Below are 15144 nucleotides of genomic sequence, written 5' to 3'. Positions count from 1 at the left end.
TGCCCAGGGCCGTTTCCCAGTGTCGGGGCAATTGCTGGAGGACTAATGAGCAGCCTGGGCACTTACTCCTTCCCCATTTTTCTTCTCTGAGGAGAGGGCATGGATCTCGCCCAGTTTTGTCCTAGAGGACTGTTGGTGATTTGAAAAGGAGGATGGCATATCAGGGATGTATCATCCTTGTGAAACTCTGAAGGCATTTCCCCAGCCTCCAAATCACCAACCCAGGAACAGTCTGCCTCCCACTGCTCTTGCTGTACGACAATAAAGATCATATTTTTTAAGCCACCATTAATCTTGGGGATTCTGTTCACTCTGTGTGTGTTGAAATTAACTGTGTTTGTGGGCATGGAGGGGTGAAGAGAGTTGTGTGCCTCAGAAGGGACTGTATGATGGCAGAAGACAGCTCCGCAGCTTTGACCTAGTTTGCATGGCTGCTCCAAGCCTTTAAGGAAAGACTGCAGGGCTCCGTGGTCCTGAGTTATAGCTGGATGCCAGGATGTTTTGTGGGGTCACCCTGAAGTGGGAGCTGTTTCAGCCTGAAGTAGGGGCTGTTGTTGGTTGTTGTTTCACAGCCTTTAGTGCTTTTGAGCAAATGGTCTTGTCCTCTTATTCACAGGGGCTATTGATGGTGAAGGAGGTCTATTCTCCAGGCCCAGCAGCAGCGCCAGGGGCCTTGATCCCCTGAATTCTGTAGCGTAATGTCACTGATTTTAAGATTATAAAGACTAGGGACACCTGGGTGGCTCAGTTGGTTAAGTGGCTGCTTTTGGCTCAGGTCATGACCCCAGCGTCCTGGGATCGACTCCCACATCGGGCTCCTTGCTTGGTGGGGAGCCTGCTTCTCCCTCAGCCTCTGCCTGCCATTCTGTTGCCTGTGCTGGCTCGTTCTCTCTCTCGGACAAAAAAATAAATAAAATCTTAAAAAAAAAAAAAAAGATTATAAGGACCAGGGGAATGACCGTTGGTCCAGAAACACTGGATTAATAGAGAGTGCAGGAGACCAATAAACAGGTTGCAGTGTACCTGTTTGGAAAAGGCATGCACAGTGTTTAGGTGGGAGGACTGTGAAGGATGAGCGGGTAGAGAAATTCTCAGGACCCCCAGATGGATGTATCTTGTGTAGGGCCTGTCAGGTGAAAGTACGCTATAGGTTTTGTGGATTCCTTGGTCCCTCTGCGTTGTCCACCAAAGGCCATGGTTGTGCATGGCAGCGAAGCAAGGACAGAGACGGGAGAGATCTCTTGGTGCAGCCATGAGGTCTTTGTGACTCAGCCAGTATCCATGTTGAATGAACTGGGAATGCCTTCATTGCTCACCTGTTTGTACAGATGTCTTCTGATGAGGAGAAAGATGGTGGAGTCCGTATGGTGGCCAGACCTAATCTTCTAAAGCGTAGAGAACCCAACTTAATTTGAACCGTGTTGTTAAGTTTCAGTAAGGTACAAATGACACGCAATGTCCATCATTAAATTGTGCAGTTTGACACTGACTTTCACATAAGCCCAGGAGGCCATCAGTCATGATAATAAAGTTTTCCATCACCCCCACTTTTCCTTTGTGTTCTTTAATAATCTGTCCTCGAGGCGGCCATTGTCTTTTCATTATAATCAATGAGTTTGCACTTTCTAGAATTTGTATGATCGAAGTTGTGAAGTGTTGTGTCCTCCTTTTCCTTGGGTCCCCTCGTGAGACACATTTATTTTAGTTCATCAGTGGTGCTTATACGAACAGTTCACTGTATCTATGAGATATCCATATAGCACTATTTATTTACTTATTCATCTGTTCATGGATATTTTACGTGTTTCCACTTTTGTGGGCTGCAAGTCAGTCTGCTGCAGAAGGGGCGCCTGGGTGTCTCAGTCGGTTCCAAGTTCCAACTGCTGGTTTGGGCTCAGGTCACGATCTCATGGTTGAGACTGAACCCAGCGAGCCTGGTGTTGGGCTCTGCCCTGAGCGTGGAGCCTGCTTAAGATTCTCTCTCTCACTCCCCTCTGCCCCAGCCTCCCTCACCCCCACTGCCCCCCCACCCTGCTTTCCCATGTGCAGTGGTGCTTTCTCGCCCCTAAATAAACAACTATTTTAACATATGACAAATGTTATTAATGCTCCATTTTCTCAATTTGGCTCACAAATGTTGTTTCTTAAGCCATGTGTATTGCAGTTAAGATCCAGACTGTTTCCCAACGCCCTACAGTAGCTGTCTCACATGTCTGTTAACCCACGGGTCCCACTTGCCTTGTTACTGTTGGCTGAGGCCCTTGTTCATTAGAGCTTGCCGCGTCCTGGGCGCCGCTTATCGAGTCTCGGAGGCTGTCCGAGACAGCTGACTACCCGCGCCCACAATCCTGCACACTAGCTAGTGAGGAGACAGGTGATGAGGTTTGTCCCCGCAGGCGTGTGTGGTGGTGACTGTCGGGATGTGGAACGGAATCTTCCTCCCCCCGTGGGTCCTCTCCACACTTGACTATTGGAGACGTGTGCTCACCAGCACCACCATGCAGTTAATTCTGCCTCTGACCACCCGGAGACAGCATCCCATCGCCCGGGGTAAAGGCTCAGTCCCACAGGATGACTGTCCCCTTCGCATGCCAGGCACAAATCCAGGTTGCCCCCTGTGCTTCAGACTGACTGGCTATAAACCAGAGGCTCCCAACCCTTGCTCTCACTCCATTACCTTGCTGGGGTGGTTCACGGAACCCTGGGAAGTACGTTCACAGGCCGATGAAGAAGAACATGGGGTGAGGTGCAGAAGGGCCTCCAGTGCAGGAGCTTCTGTCCTCAGGGAACCTCAGTGTGCCACCCCCAGGCGTGTTCACAGACCTGGGGGCTCCTCAGCTGTCCGTGTTCGGGAGTATTTACAGAGCTTTCAGCTCCAGCTCCAGCCCCTTCCTGGTGGCCAGTGGGTGGGGCTGTGAGTTCCAAGCCTCTAATCCCCGCCCTTTCTGATGGCCACGCCCCACGCTGATTCTGCTTAGGGCCCGCACCCTAACACACCTCTTTAGCATAAATTCAGGTGGGCTCCAAAGGGGGCTCCTTAGGAATGACACAAGGTACTCCTGTCACTCAGGAGATAACAAGGGTTGTAGGCGCTCTGTGCCAGCAACAGGGCACCAGGGACCAAGACCAGATAGATTTATTACACCACATTATTGAATAGATACTAAGCCGGAATGTGATGCGCACCAGCAATCAGCTAAGCAAGGTGCCTGGCTGGCTCATTCGGTTATATATCCAACTCTTTTTTTTTTTTCTTTTTAAAGATTTTGTTTATTTATTTGACAGAGAGAGAGAGAGAGAGAGAGAGAGAGAGAGAGATCACAAGTAGGCAGAGAGAGAGGAAGGGAAGCCGGCTCCCCGCCTAGCAGAGAGCCCGATGTGGGGCTCAATCCCAGGACCCCGGGATCATGACCTGAGCCGAAGGCAGAGGCTTTAACCCACTGAGCCACCCAGGTGCCCCTCTTTTTTTTTTTTTTTTAATAATAACTACAGTTGTTTTTTAAAACATTTATTTTTTTAAAGATTTTATTTATTTATTTGACAGTGAGAGATCACAAGTAAGCAGAGAGGCAGGTAGAGAGAGAGAGAGAGGAGGCAGGCTCCCCACTGAGCAGAGAGCCCCATGTGAGGCTCGATCCCAGGACCCTGAGATCGTGACCTGAGCCGAAGGCAGAGTCTTTAACCCACTGAGCCACCCATGCGCCCCTACATCCAACTCTTGATTTCAGCTCAGGTAATGATCTCAGGTTTTGAGATTGATCCCACATGGGACTCAGCACTCACTATGGAGTCTGCTTGAGATGCTCCACCTTGCCCTTCCCCTGTTGGAGCGCTTTTTCTCAAATAAATAAATAAAATCTCTAAATAAATAAAAAAAAATCATGTAAGAATTTTCAAAGACCTGTGGGGGAAAAATATCACTGTTACCCAGATAAGCAGATAGAACCCACTATGTTCATGTTTTCAGATGAACTAGTCATTAGGTAAGGTCAGTTGACAGCATCATTTGTCACATATAAATTATCCTAACTTTACCTTGTTTGGGGTATCATGCATGTTAGTTTATTGAGTTTATCCAGAGATAAACTTCTTTTTTTTTTTTAAAGATTTTATTTATTTATTTCACAGATCACAAGTAGGCAGAGAGGCAGACAGAGAGAGAGGGGGAAGCAGGCTCCTTGCTGACAGAGATCCCGATGCGGGGCTCGATCCCAGGACCCTGAGATCATGACTCGAGTGGAAGGCAAAGGCTTTACCCTCTGAGCCACCCAGGCGCCCCATAAACTTCTTTTTTTAAAGGTTTTATTTATTTATTTGACAGAGAGATCACAAGTAGGCAGAGAGGCAGGCAGAGAGAGAGAGGGGAAAGCAGGCTCCCTGCTGAGCAGAGAGCCTGATGCGGGACTCGATCCCAGGATCTTGAGATCATGACCTGAGCTGAAGGCAGTGGCTTAACCCACTGAGCCACCCAGGCGCCCTAAACTTCTTTTTTTAAAAGAAGATTTTATTTATTCATTTGTCAGAGAGCGCGCACAAGCAGGGGAGCGGCAGTCAGAGGAGAGGAAGAAGAGGCTCCCAACCTCTTCCCACTGAGCAAGGAGCCAGATGTGGGACTAGATCCCAAGACCCTGGCATCATGACCCAAGCCTGATGGCAGAGATTAGCTGACTGAGCCGCCCACGCGTTCCAAAACAAACTTCTTTTATCTGTATGACAGGAAGTAGTGGCACTTACCAAAGTGAGGTTCCTGTCCTCCCACAGGAACTGAAAGACAGACTTGCTATCTCCCTTGATGTCTGCATTTCAAAATGATGGCTCTCAAGATCTTTCCATTTCTTAAAGATTTTATTTATTTATTTGGCACACAATGAGAGAGAGATCATAGGTAGGCATAAAGGCAGTCAGAGAGTAGGGGGAAGCAGGCTTCCCGCTGAGCAGAGAACCCGAAGGGGGGCTCCATTCCAGGACTCTAAGATCATGACCTGAGCCGAAGGCAGAGGCTTAACCCATTGAGCCACTCTGGCGCCCCAAGATTTTTCCCTTTTTTTAAAGTAGGCTCCACACCTAACGTTGGGCAAAAACTCACGATCTCCAGATCGAGTCGCACACTCTACCCACTGAGCCAGCTAGACACCCCAAGTTCTTTCCCTCTTAAAGAAATCGGCTCCCATTTGCTGTTAAAAGACAATCCTGCAAAAAAAAAAAAAAAGAAAGAAAGAAAAAGAAAGACAATCCTGGTCACGCATGGGGGGTGGGTGGGGAAGAGGCCTGATTGACAAAAGCCCTGTCTAGTCTTTAAAGAGATAAGGAAGTGTTTGCATGTTCTCTAGCTAAATGCTGTGACAGAACAGAGGGGTGTGGTTCCCCATTTTCAACAAAGAGAATTAAGCCTCTTTTTTTTTAATGGAAATTTTTATTTATTTTTTTATAAACATATAATGTGTTATTAGCCCTAGGGGTATAGGTCTGTGAATCGCCAGGTTTACACACTTCACAGCACTCACCATATCATACACCCTCCCCAATGTCCATAACCCCACCACCCTCTCCTTATCCCCTTCCCCGCCACCACCCCCAGTTTGTTTTGTGACATTAAGAGTCTCTTATGGTTTGTCTCCCTCCCGATCTTATCTTGTTTCATTTATTCCTTTCCTACCCCACAAACACCACATGTTGCCTCTCAACTTCCTCATATCAGGGAGATCATATGATAATTGTCTTTCTCTGATTGACTTATTTTGATCAGCATAATACCCTCTAGTTTCACCCACGTCATCGCAAGCAGCAGGATTTCATTTCTTTTGATGGCTGCATAGTATTCCATTGTATATATACACCACATCTTCTTTATCCATTCGTCTGTTGATGGACACCTAGGTTCTTTCCATAGTTTAAGCCTCTTATTTTTTAATTTGTATTTCACATACTTGAAAACACAGAGTATAGCTGACATTCTAGTAACTGATGGACCTAAATAATCTTTCAGGTGGGCCACTCGGAGTCTCAGTTGCATTAGGAAGCCTGTTCATAACAAGTGTAGAAAAAGGTGCATTGATTAATCAGAATTTTATTTCCTTTTTGTCCTGTGTGTAAACAGTACTGGAGTTCCACTTAGGAACTCTGTCATTAGGTAATTTATGATAAGCTTAGTATTTCCTCAATGAATCCTGCTAAATCCTGTCCCTCATTCTATTTGTAGCCTTTCTTTTCCTTACCGTTATGGTATTCTGGGTGGGGTGAAATTCCTGTGTCCTTCAGTTTATAACTTTTTGTGGAGGAGACATATTCCTGAAAAATGGGCATTCAACCCAGTTGTGTTAAAAATCCTTGGCATTAGTTACTATCAGTCATGTCTATAACTCCCAAGGGAATAAGGAGTGTCCTTGGAAGGTGTTGTAATGTGGTTATTTTTATATAAGTAAAAATACTTATATTTTGGGTGTCTGTGAGTTAAGATGGTCCCAAAGTTCTTTACAGATGTGGAAAACTTTTAGGTAATGGCCCGATGGTTTATGATATATTTCAGATAGCATCATTTGTTAATCAGGGTATCCAGTCCTAAGGCAACTACCTGATATTTGGCCAAGTTTGTTTTTTGTCAGTCCTGTTCTTACTCAGGAACATCCTAGCTTAGGGGTGGAATGCAGCAACATTTCACTGAGCTCCACCATATCTGATGGCTGGCAGTGCCTTCCCTACATCTACAAACTCCCATTACTCTTCCCTCACTTAATCCTAACTAAGTAGCCAAGGTGTCTGGGAGAGAGGAGACCTTCTCCAGCAGCATGGCATCAGGGAAGGGACTGAGGACAGAGAACACCTCCCCTCCTAGGTGGACACCAGAGGGCTCAGTTCAGCTTCATGCTCTCTTGAGGAGAACTTGGTAGCTGTGCCAAGCTTGTGGGGTGCGTTTCCATGACCCAAAGCATAGTGGGCTCCAGGTCAGGAAGGTTGCAGGTTTGGGGTCTGTGAGGGTCTCTTTTTTAATCAAGCCATTCTTTCCTCTTATTTCCCTGAATCATGTTGAGTTGATACTAGTTTTAGGTTGTTGTGATGAGTCTTGTAGAGAATTAGCATTGCTGGACAGGCTATCTGCCCCAGGTAGTTTTAGCAGAAGAAGGCTCGTCTCTTCAGATACCTGGTAAGAGAAACTCAGGTTAACTTAGAATCCATATTGTCAGTTTCTTTTCCAACCAGATGTCCATGTTCCAGCATTCAGAATCGCACTTCATCAACCAGCGCCCTTTCACATGAGAAACATTGTGAGACTGTGTATTCAATGGTCATTGTAACTTCGTGAGTTATCTATGTAATGCTTTCATTTTCAGCAGTGGGAATCCTGCAGCTCTAGACGTCAGAGTTTCTTTTAGGGCTATCATAGAATCTCTCTTTCTTATACGGGGACTTCGGCTGGGAGATAATGTCCTTGAGCTTACCATTTTCACCTTGTAAACCATAAAGTGAATTCAAATCCTTCCCAGCCCAAACTCCTTGTAGTCACCATGACTGCCTTAATACTCATGGCAGCACCCACTCGGTCCCAGATGTGTGCTGCAGTTGCTGCTTCATCATAGTCAACCCTAGCTAAGAGATTCGTTACGATGTTACTGTGTGCCCTGGGTCATAAGCATCCCCTTTCCTATTGGCTAGGCATTCAGCACTTGATTCAAGCCCAAGGACTTGGTCAACCAATTCCCAAATCCCATCCGTAGGAGTTTATTTCCTAGGACTACTGCCAGGACGAATCTGTTATTAGTTAGAATTCAGTCAGGAGAAAGAACCTCAACATTAAATTGAATAGAGAAAACTGAATAAAAGGACCATGAACTAAAACATTGGAATATTGAAGAATTGCTAGTAAAAGTAAAGATGACCCTAAAAACATTGGATAGCTCAAAAAATGCTTATTAAAAATTGCAACACAGAATGGTATAAACACATTTGTGAACATCTAACTGAAATAATATATATAAAAGAAATCATAGGGTGCCTTCAGCTCAGGTCATGATCTCCAGGTCCTAGGACTGAGCCCCACATCTGACTCCCAGCTCAGCGGGGAGTCTGCTTCTCCCTCTCCATCTGCCTTTCCTCCTGCTTGTGTGCTCTCTTTTTCTCAAATGAATAAATGAAAAATCTTTTTTTAAAAAAATAATAGAAAAAGGGAAAAAATAAAATGGCAGCGTATTTGAGCAAAATCTTCATTGAAGGACATTTTTAATGGTCATTAGGCCTAGAAAATTATAGAACACTAGCCATTACGAAATTATAAGTTAAAACTACAGTGAGAAAGACTACAAATCCACTAGGATGAAACTGATTAAAAAGAAACACAATGCCAAGATTGGACTCAGCTTAACTCTCTCTCTTTCTCTCTCTCTCTTTTTTTTAGTAAGCTTACAACCCCAAATCAAGAGCCTCATGTTTTACTAGCTGAGTCATTCAGGCACTCCAGCTCAACTCTTGTTTCTTCTCAGACTTAAGCCTGTCCTGATAAAAATTATCTGATGTCTTACTTTTTTCACCCTGGACTGATATTTCCCCAGAGCTATTTCTGCCACTATCTTTGAGTAATTACATAACCATCATTAATAGTTCTGCAGTTTTGCATTTCACAACTTTTTTTTATGATATATCATCAATTCCTCATGCACAACAGTCCCAGCAATCACTTGAAGGAACAACAAGCTCTCTTCAGCACAGAGATGAGACAGTGGTGTTTAGATGACTCTTGTCCACACATTCTGCCCCCAAACGCTGTAGCCACTATCACATAACAAAGAATTTAGTAAGTTGTTCTCCGTTTGAGATAGATGTCAGATTTCTAAAGGATTTTAATATATCTTAAGATATGAAGAAATAGGGGCGCCTGGGTGGCTCAGTGGGTTAAAGCCTCTGCCTTCGGCTCAGGTCATGATCCCAGGTTCTTGGGATCGAGCCCCGCATCGGGCTCTCTGCTCAGCGGGGAGCCTGCTTCCTCCTCTCTCTCTGCCTGCCTCTCTGCCTACTTGCGACCTCTATCTGTCAAATAAATAAATAAAATCTTTTAAAAAATAAAAAAAAAAAAGATATGAAGAAATAATGAATAAGTAGTGTTGCTTTGTGATTTGGTCATGATCACGGAATATACAGGCGGGAAAGAGTTTCTCTTCCGGAACCAGATGCAGAGGTAACTCCTCATCCTCCCATTTCAGGGCGGCCTGAACATCAGTGTTTCTTCCAAGTCATGGCTCTGACCAAAGATTTACAAAATCGACTAACTCCTCTGATCACATGCATTTGATGAGCAAGAAAATATTTATTAATAATAGCTAAGAATGGATGCATTTTGAGTCTGAAAGAGACTATGTCCATTTAAATTTGTAGTATTGGGGGCGCCTGGGTGGCTCAGTGGTTAAAGCCTCTGCCTTCGGCTCAGGTCATGATCTCAGGGTCCTGGGATCTAGTCCCGCATCGGGCTCTCTGCTCAGCGGGGAGCCTGTCTCCTCCTCCTGTCTCTCTCTGCCTGCCTTTCTGCCTACTTGTGATCTGTCAAATAAATTAAAAAAAAATAATAAATCTAAATTTGTAGTATTGAGAATACTGAAATACTTTTGGCCTAAGGGACAAATCTGAGCTTCAGGGAGTCTGAAATGTCTCTAACAAGGATCAGTTGCAGATAACACTCTCCAGATGTCTGTGAACTGTCCCTTTAAGAAAGGACAGGGCGTCTGGGTGGCTCAGTCGTCCTTTGGGCTCAGGTTCTGCCCTGGGATTCAGGCCCACATCGGGCTCCCTGTTCCGCAGGAACCCTGCTTTTCCCTCTCCCACTCCCTCTGCTTGTGTTCCCTCTCTATGTCTCTCTCTCTGTCAAATAAATAAATAATCTTAAGGGGGAAAAAAGGGAATAAACAGCTTCTTTTCCCCGAAGGCTAGATGGCTCTTATTTCTCAGACACCCGTGGCGCCACAAAACCTTTGTTCGCGGAGGGTAAGGGCTTGGACACTCTAACCACCTGTGCGGCTGAGGAAACTACATTACCCAGGAGGCAATGTGCCTAACGGTGGCGGAGTTGACCCAGTAAAGCCCAGGACAGGAGCATTTCCGTGCGGACGCACCAGCTTAGGGCGGGACTTCCGGCGTCCTCTTCGTGGCGGGCATTTTGGCTTTTCCGCAGTCTGATCGCTCTGAGGCTTCGGAGCCCCCGACCCGTGAGTAAGACACGAAGGCGTTGTCCCCGCTACAAAGAGGCCGCTCTAAGGCTTGGAGACGGTGACCCGCAGCGGGCTGGGATCAAGATCTCCCTGCCCCACAGCCCTGCTCCGCCCGCCGAGTCCGATGGCGGCGGCCGCGCCCAGGGACCCGGCTCAGGTAAAATGTTTGCTCGTCCCCCGGGCCCTCTCCGCCGTCCCAACCCCAAAGGCCCGAGCGCTGGGCGCCCGCTCACGACCCTGCGGCCCAGGCCCCATTGCCCGGGACAGGGAGGCGCCGGTGGGCGGGGCCCCAGGGGTGAACGCCCGAGGACTCCGCGCGGGAGCGGGCTCCGAGCTGAGGGGACAGGTTAGTGCACGGGCTTAGAGGTGCGACTGACCCGGGAGCATTGGGCAGACCCAGGCTCTTGTGTCTACAGGCAGCAGAGAGTGTAAGGGGAAGTTGTGCTTCAGGAGTTTTCCTTCATTCTCAGAAGGCTGGAGCCAGGGAGACTTGGGAGCAAAAGAGGGACAGCGTCTGAAGTCGGGTTCTCCCACGTTCCCGCAGCTGCTCACTGGATGAGCAGGCGGGAAGAGGGGTGATAACAGTTGGCACAGGAAAGGTGCCTTCTGTAAAGATCACCGCACCAGCGAGAATGCGCGGAGGCCTGAAGCCCAGAAGGAATGCAGCCCTCTTGAGGTCACCAGGTGGTAGGCTGGGCTAGGTGATCCCAGGCATAGCACGTAGAAGAATGTGCAAAGGCTTGGAGGACTCAGGGACCTGCAGGTGTCCATTCTTTTCCATGGGAACTGGGAGGAGTGAGGCAGGAGTCAGGTCTGGACACCCCGGTGTTGGGTGTTCTGGGAGGTTTGGAGGAGTAAAGGCATGTAACTTGACTCAGGTCTCATCCGGCTCCCTGGGGCTGCAGCATCATGAGGAGTAGAGGTGTGAAATTGGTGGTAGAAAGAGAAGGGAGGAGGCTACTGCAGTAGTTTGGGCAACTGTGATGGTGGCTGGAGCAGGGTGGTGGCCATGGAGAAATGGCTGGATCAGTGTTAGTGTTCTACGTGTGGCTTTCTGGGTTTTCTAATTTTGAGGTAGAGAGACGTGGGGGATAACTTGAGGGCTTGGCTTTGGCAGATGGAAGGATGGAAGCTCCATCAGTTGAGATGGGGAAGTTCATAGAGTAATTTTCATTGGGGATATCAGAAGATTTCTTTCTGGTCCGTTAGGAGTAGATGTTCAGAGAACAGTTTGTGCGCCTCTGGAACTCCGAGGAGGAGTTTGGGATGTAGACTTCTCCAAAAGGTGGAGAATATGTGGACCAGGGAGCAGCTGTAGATATGGGGCATCTTAGTCAGGATAATGGTCATAGTAGTCCAGGAAGAAGAGGGTGGGTCTGAGAACTAGGTTTCCTGCTTGGCTCCCTGGCCGTGGGGGTGGATGTCAGAACACGGATCAGGGAGAGAAGTGATCATAGAGAAGGAGGGGAGAGTGTATGGTTTGGTATGGTTTGGTATGTGGCCATGAGCTCCAGGGGACAAGTGGACAGGAGATGGGTGTGGAGGTATAGGAGTAATTCAAACAACATGACGCTGAGATGGGGGCTGGTGCTTGTGCTCTGTTCTGCAGACTTACCAGGATTTCACTGTGTCCTTTGGTGGGGCCCAAGTATTCAGGTGAGGCTGGTGCATTAGCTTGGGGTACAAGTCATTTATGAGACTGACTGGAGGTGCGGTGCGAGGCCAGTGGAGCTGAGTGTTGGATGAGGTTAGGTGGAGAGAGGACAGTGTGACTGGAGAGCACATCAAGTGCATGTGTCACACAGGTGGAGGAGAGCTGTGGGTATCTGAAATCTGGTTATTATTCTTGGTAGTGAGGCTAAAGCAAGAACAGGGAGGGAGGCTTTCCTAGTAGCACTCAAGGCTTCCTCTGTCAGTGGGAACCATCAGTCTGGAGTAGTATTTGATCCTACTTGAAACTGCAAGGCTTTTTCTGGGCCATATATGCTGAGTAACATGTAGAAAGACCAAGGAGCTGACTCTGGTATAGGGAAGGAGGGGGCTGTAGCTGTGGGAGTGCAGCTGTGAGAAGTATGGCAGAAAGAGAGTGAGTGTGAACACATGGCCACAGGACCCTAGAATTGGGGTCATAAGGATGAAGGATATTGCCACATTTCTTTGCATCTTGGAGGGATGATCCAGGAGTTTTTGGTGGTATTGCCTGGTAATACAAGAGTCAGATTGTGCACACCCTCCCTACAGCCAGCTTCTCCCTAATCTATGTTTGTGACACCGACTACACTGACAAGAGGCAGCATGACTGCCATGCCACGTCCAGTTCAGATGTCTATCTGTCCGTCTGCCTGTTGTTATGGGAAGACACAGTATCAGTAGGAGTGTGTGGAGTAGGTGACTCCAAGGACACACCCAGGCCTGGTATCTCCTCTGAGGTGTGGAGTAGACTGAGCTGAGGGTAGATGTGGAGGGTGGGGTTATAATGAATTTGGACTCCTAGGAGAGATGTTGATCATAGAATGAACTGTCCACATTACAACAGGATATGAACTTCGAGGATGTGGCCGTGTACTTCTCCCGAGAGGAGTGGGGACTCCTTGATGAACCTCAGAGGCGCCTGTACTGCAGTGTGATGCTGGAGAACTTGGCACTTGTGGCCTCGCTGGGTAAGACTGTCACCTTGCTCCTCGTGTCCTGAAGTGATGTCCTGCTTTTCCTTTTTTCCCCAGAATTCTCTCTTTCTTTCCCACAGCTGGACCGTGGGCTCTGCTCATTTCCATGACTTTCTTGTTATGTGTGCTGTGGGTCCCAGTGCTGAGCTGTGTATAGTGCCCGGAGCAATCGACTCCCCAAGCATCCCTCATACCTGTTACTTCAAAAAGTGCAGGGAAGGGTCTGGAAGTCAGGAGTCTTGAAGTTAACTTAATGGATCCCACCTTGTTTGCCTTCTCCCTGGCTGGGTGACTGTATCCACATCCCTGGCTTCCAGCTGTGCCCCTTTCCTCTAGCTAACAGTTCTTTGCAACTGCTTGTGCCAGGTCATGGTCATCATTCACATGAACCATGGGCCGTTCTTGTAAGACCCTCCTTTAATTGTATTTTTATTTTCTTTCCTGAATATTACCGCATGACAAGTTGCACGGGACCAGTGGGGGCCACTTGGGGCTGCTCATTGTGCGTCTTTCGTTAAGACTTATTCAGGTTCTGAGGAGTTACACAGTGGAGAGTGCAGGGAAAACACTGGTTTTACAGGGTGGACGTGGCAAAGATGGTCTCAGTGGAGGTCTGGCCCTCAAGAGTGTCAGCTGGGGGAGGGCATGACATCAGGGCTGTGTTCAGATCATCCTGGCAACTTGCCATGTGTTCAGTAGCGTTTTGGTGCAGGTACCACCAGCCACGTGTTGTTTCTACCTTTTCTTCTGCATACTTAACACTTTGCTGACTTGTCATTTCACCTGAGACTTGCAGCTCCTTACACCCTTGTAGCCTTCCTGGGCTACCGGTTCCTCTGCACTCCTCCCTTTATGATGTTCTCCAACAGTGACCTGCACGTGGTGTCAGGAGGTGTACACATGTCCTTACGTCATCCTTGAACCTGCTCTTCAGGTCCAGTTGAGTTTTATCGGGACAGGCCACAGCCAGCCTCCCACACAGTGTGCCTGTGTCGCTGGCAGATAAGGTCCAACTAGAGGAGGAATGAGGAGGCAGGGGCCCCTCCTCTATGTGGTGCACCCTATGCTTGTGTCTTGTCTGTTGAGGTCTCCTCTTCTGATCTCTTCAGAGGCTTAGTACTGCTAAGCAGCCCCTACCTCAACCTGCCCCCAGCTGCCTTGTTCTCAGAGCAATCACCTGGACGCAACTTGTTGTGTCAGACACACCTTTGAAATGGGGCTTCCCCCCTTCCACCGAAGTCAATGTGCATTTCTTCAGCATTTCTGCTTTCATGTTGTAGGCATGGGATGAGGAGGCCCCTTCTGAGCAGGCGTCTGTAGGAGAGTCCCAGATCAGGGCTTCTCAGGCATGTCTGTCCACACGGAAGATCAGTCCTGTGAGATGTGTATCCCAGTGTTGAAAGATACTTCACACCATTGCTGAGTGCCAAACAGTATACCCTTGGCAGAAACCATACTTGGGTGCCACATGTGTGAGATGCTTCTCTTTCCATGCAGACCTTCACCAGCAACAGAGGCATGGCAGTCAGGAGAAGCCCTGGAAAAGAGATGTGGACAGGGCCTTGTGTGTGACAAGCTGCAACTTCTGTGTGTCAGGGCAGCCTTTCTCATGTAGGAAGGTTGGAGAGAGCTCCCCAGCCACCTTGAGACATCTTCAGCTCCAGACCAGTTCCAACACTGAGGAACCACATGGTGGCAACCAGAGTGGGGAGGCCTGTCACAGCGGGAAAAGTCAGTACAACGGGGGTCAGTATGGAAAAGCTAACAGCCACAACCGTGCACTTGATCAACATTGGAGTGTCTGCTCCGGAGAAGGGCTTTATGAGGGGGGCAAGTGTGGGAAAGCCTTCAGCTGCAACTACAGACTTGTGCAGCACCAGCGAATTCACACTGAACGAAGGCCATATGAGTGTGGTGAATGTGGGAAATTCTTTAGCCAGATCTCTGGCCTTATTAAAGACTGGAGAATTCACAGTGATAAAGAGCCTTACGGATGCAGAGAATGTGGACAATTTCTTAACCATAACTTCAGTTTCATAAAACACTGGAGAATTCACACTAGAGAAAGAACTTATGAATGCAACGAATGTGGAAAAGTCTTTATCCAGAGATCTAAAGTCATTCACCACCAGAGACTACACACTAGAGGAATGCATTATGGCTGTGGTGAATGTGGGAAATCTTTTAGCTACAAATCCAACCTTATCGAACACCATAGAGTTCACACTAGAGAAAGACCTTATGAGTGTACTGAATGTGGGAAATACTTTAGACAAAGCTCTAGCCTT

At 47.7% G+C, this 15144-nt stretch overlaps 1 protein-coding gene across 1 annotated transcript; it reads left to right on the top strand.

The window, feature by feature from the left end:
• The first annotated feature begins 12553 nt into the window (after positions 1–12553).
• On the top strand, positions 12554–14896 carry LOC116861128 (zinc finger protein interacting with ribonucleoprotein K-like). The gene is made up of 3 exons (XM_032847608.1): positions 12554–12850; positions 14354–14770; positions 14889–14896. The coding sequence occupies exons 1-3, from the start codon at positions 12730–12732 to the stop codon at positions 14894–14896; spliced, it is 546 nt and encodes a 181-aa protein (XP_032703499.1). The 5' UTR covers positions 12554–12729.
• Positions 14897–15144: the final 248 nt, after the last annotated feature.

This window comes from Lontra canadensis, unplaced genomic scaffold (assembly GCF_010015895.1).
Source record: "Lontra canadensis isolate GAN:19392208 unplaced genomic scaffold, GSC_riverotter_1.0 scaffold191, whole genome shotgun sequence".
Taxonomy (NCBI): Eukaryota; Metazoa; Chordata; class Mammalia; order Carnivora; family Mustelidae; genus Lontra; species Lontra canadensis.
Note: the sequence above shows the minus strand (reverse complement) of the source record. Positions and strands in the feature narration are given on the sequence as shown.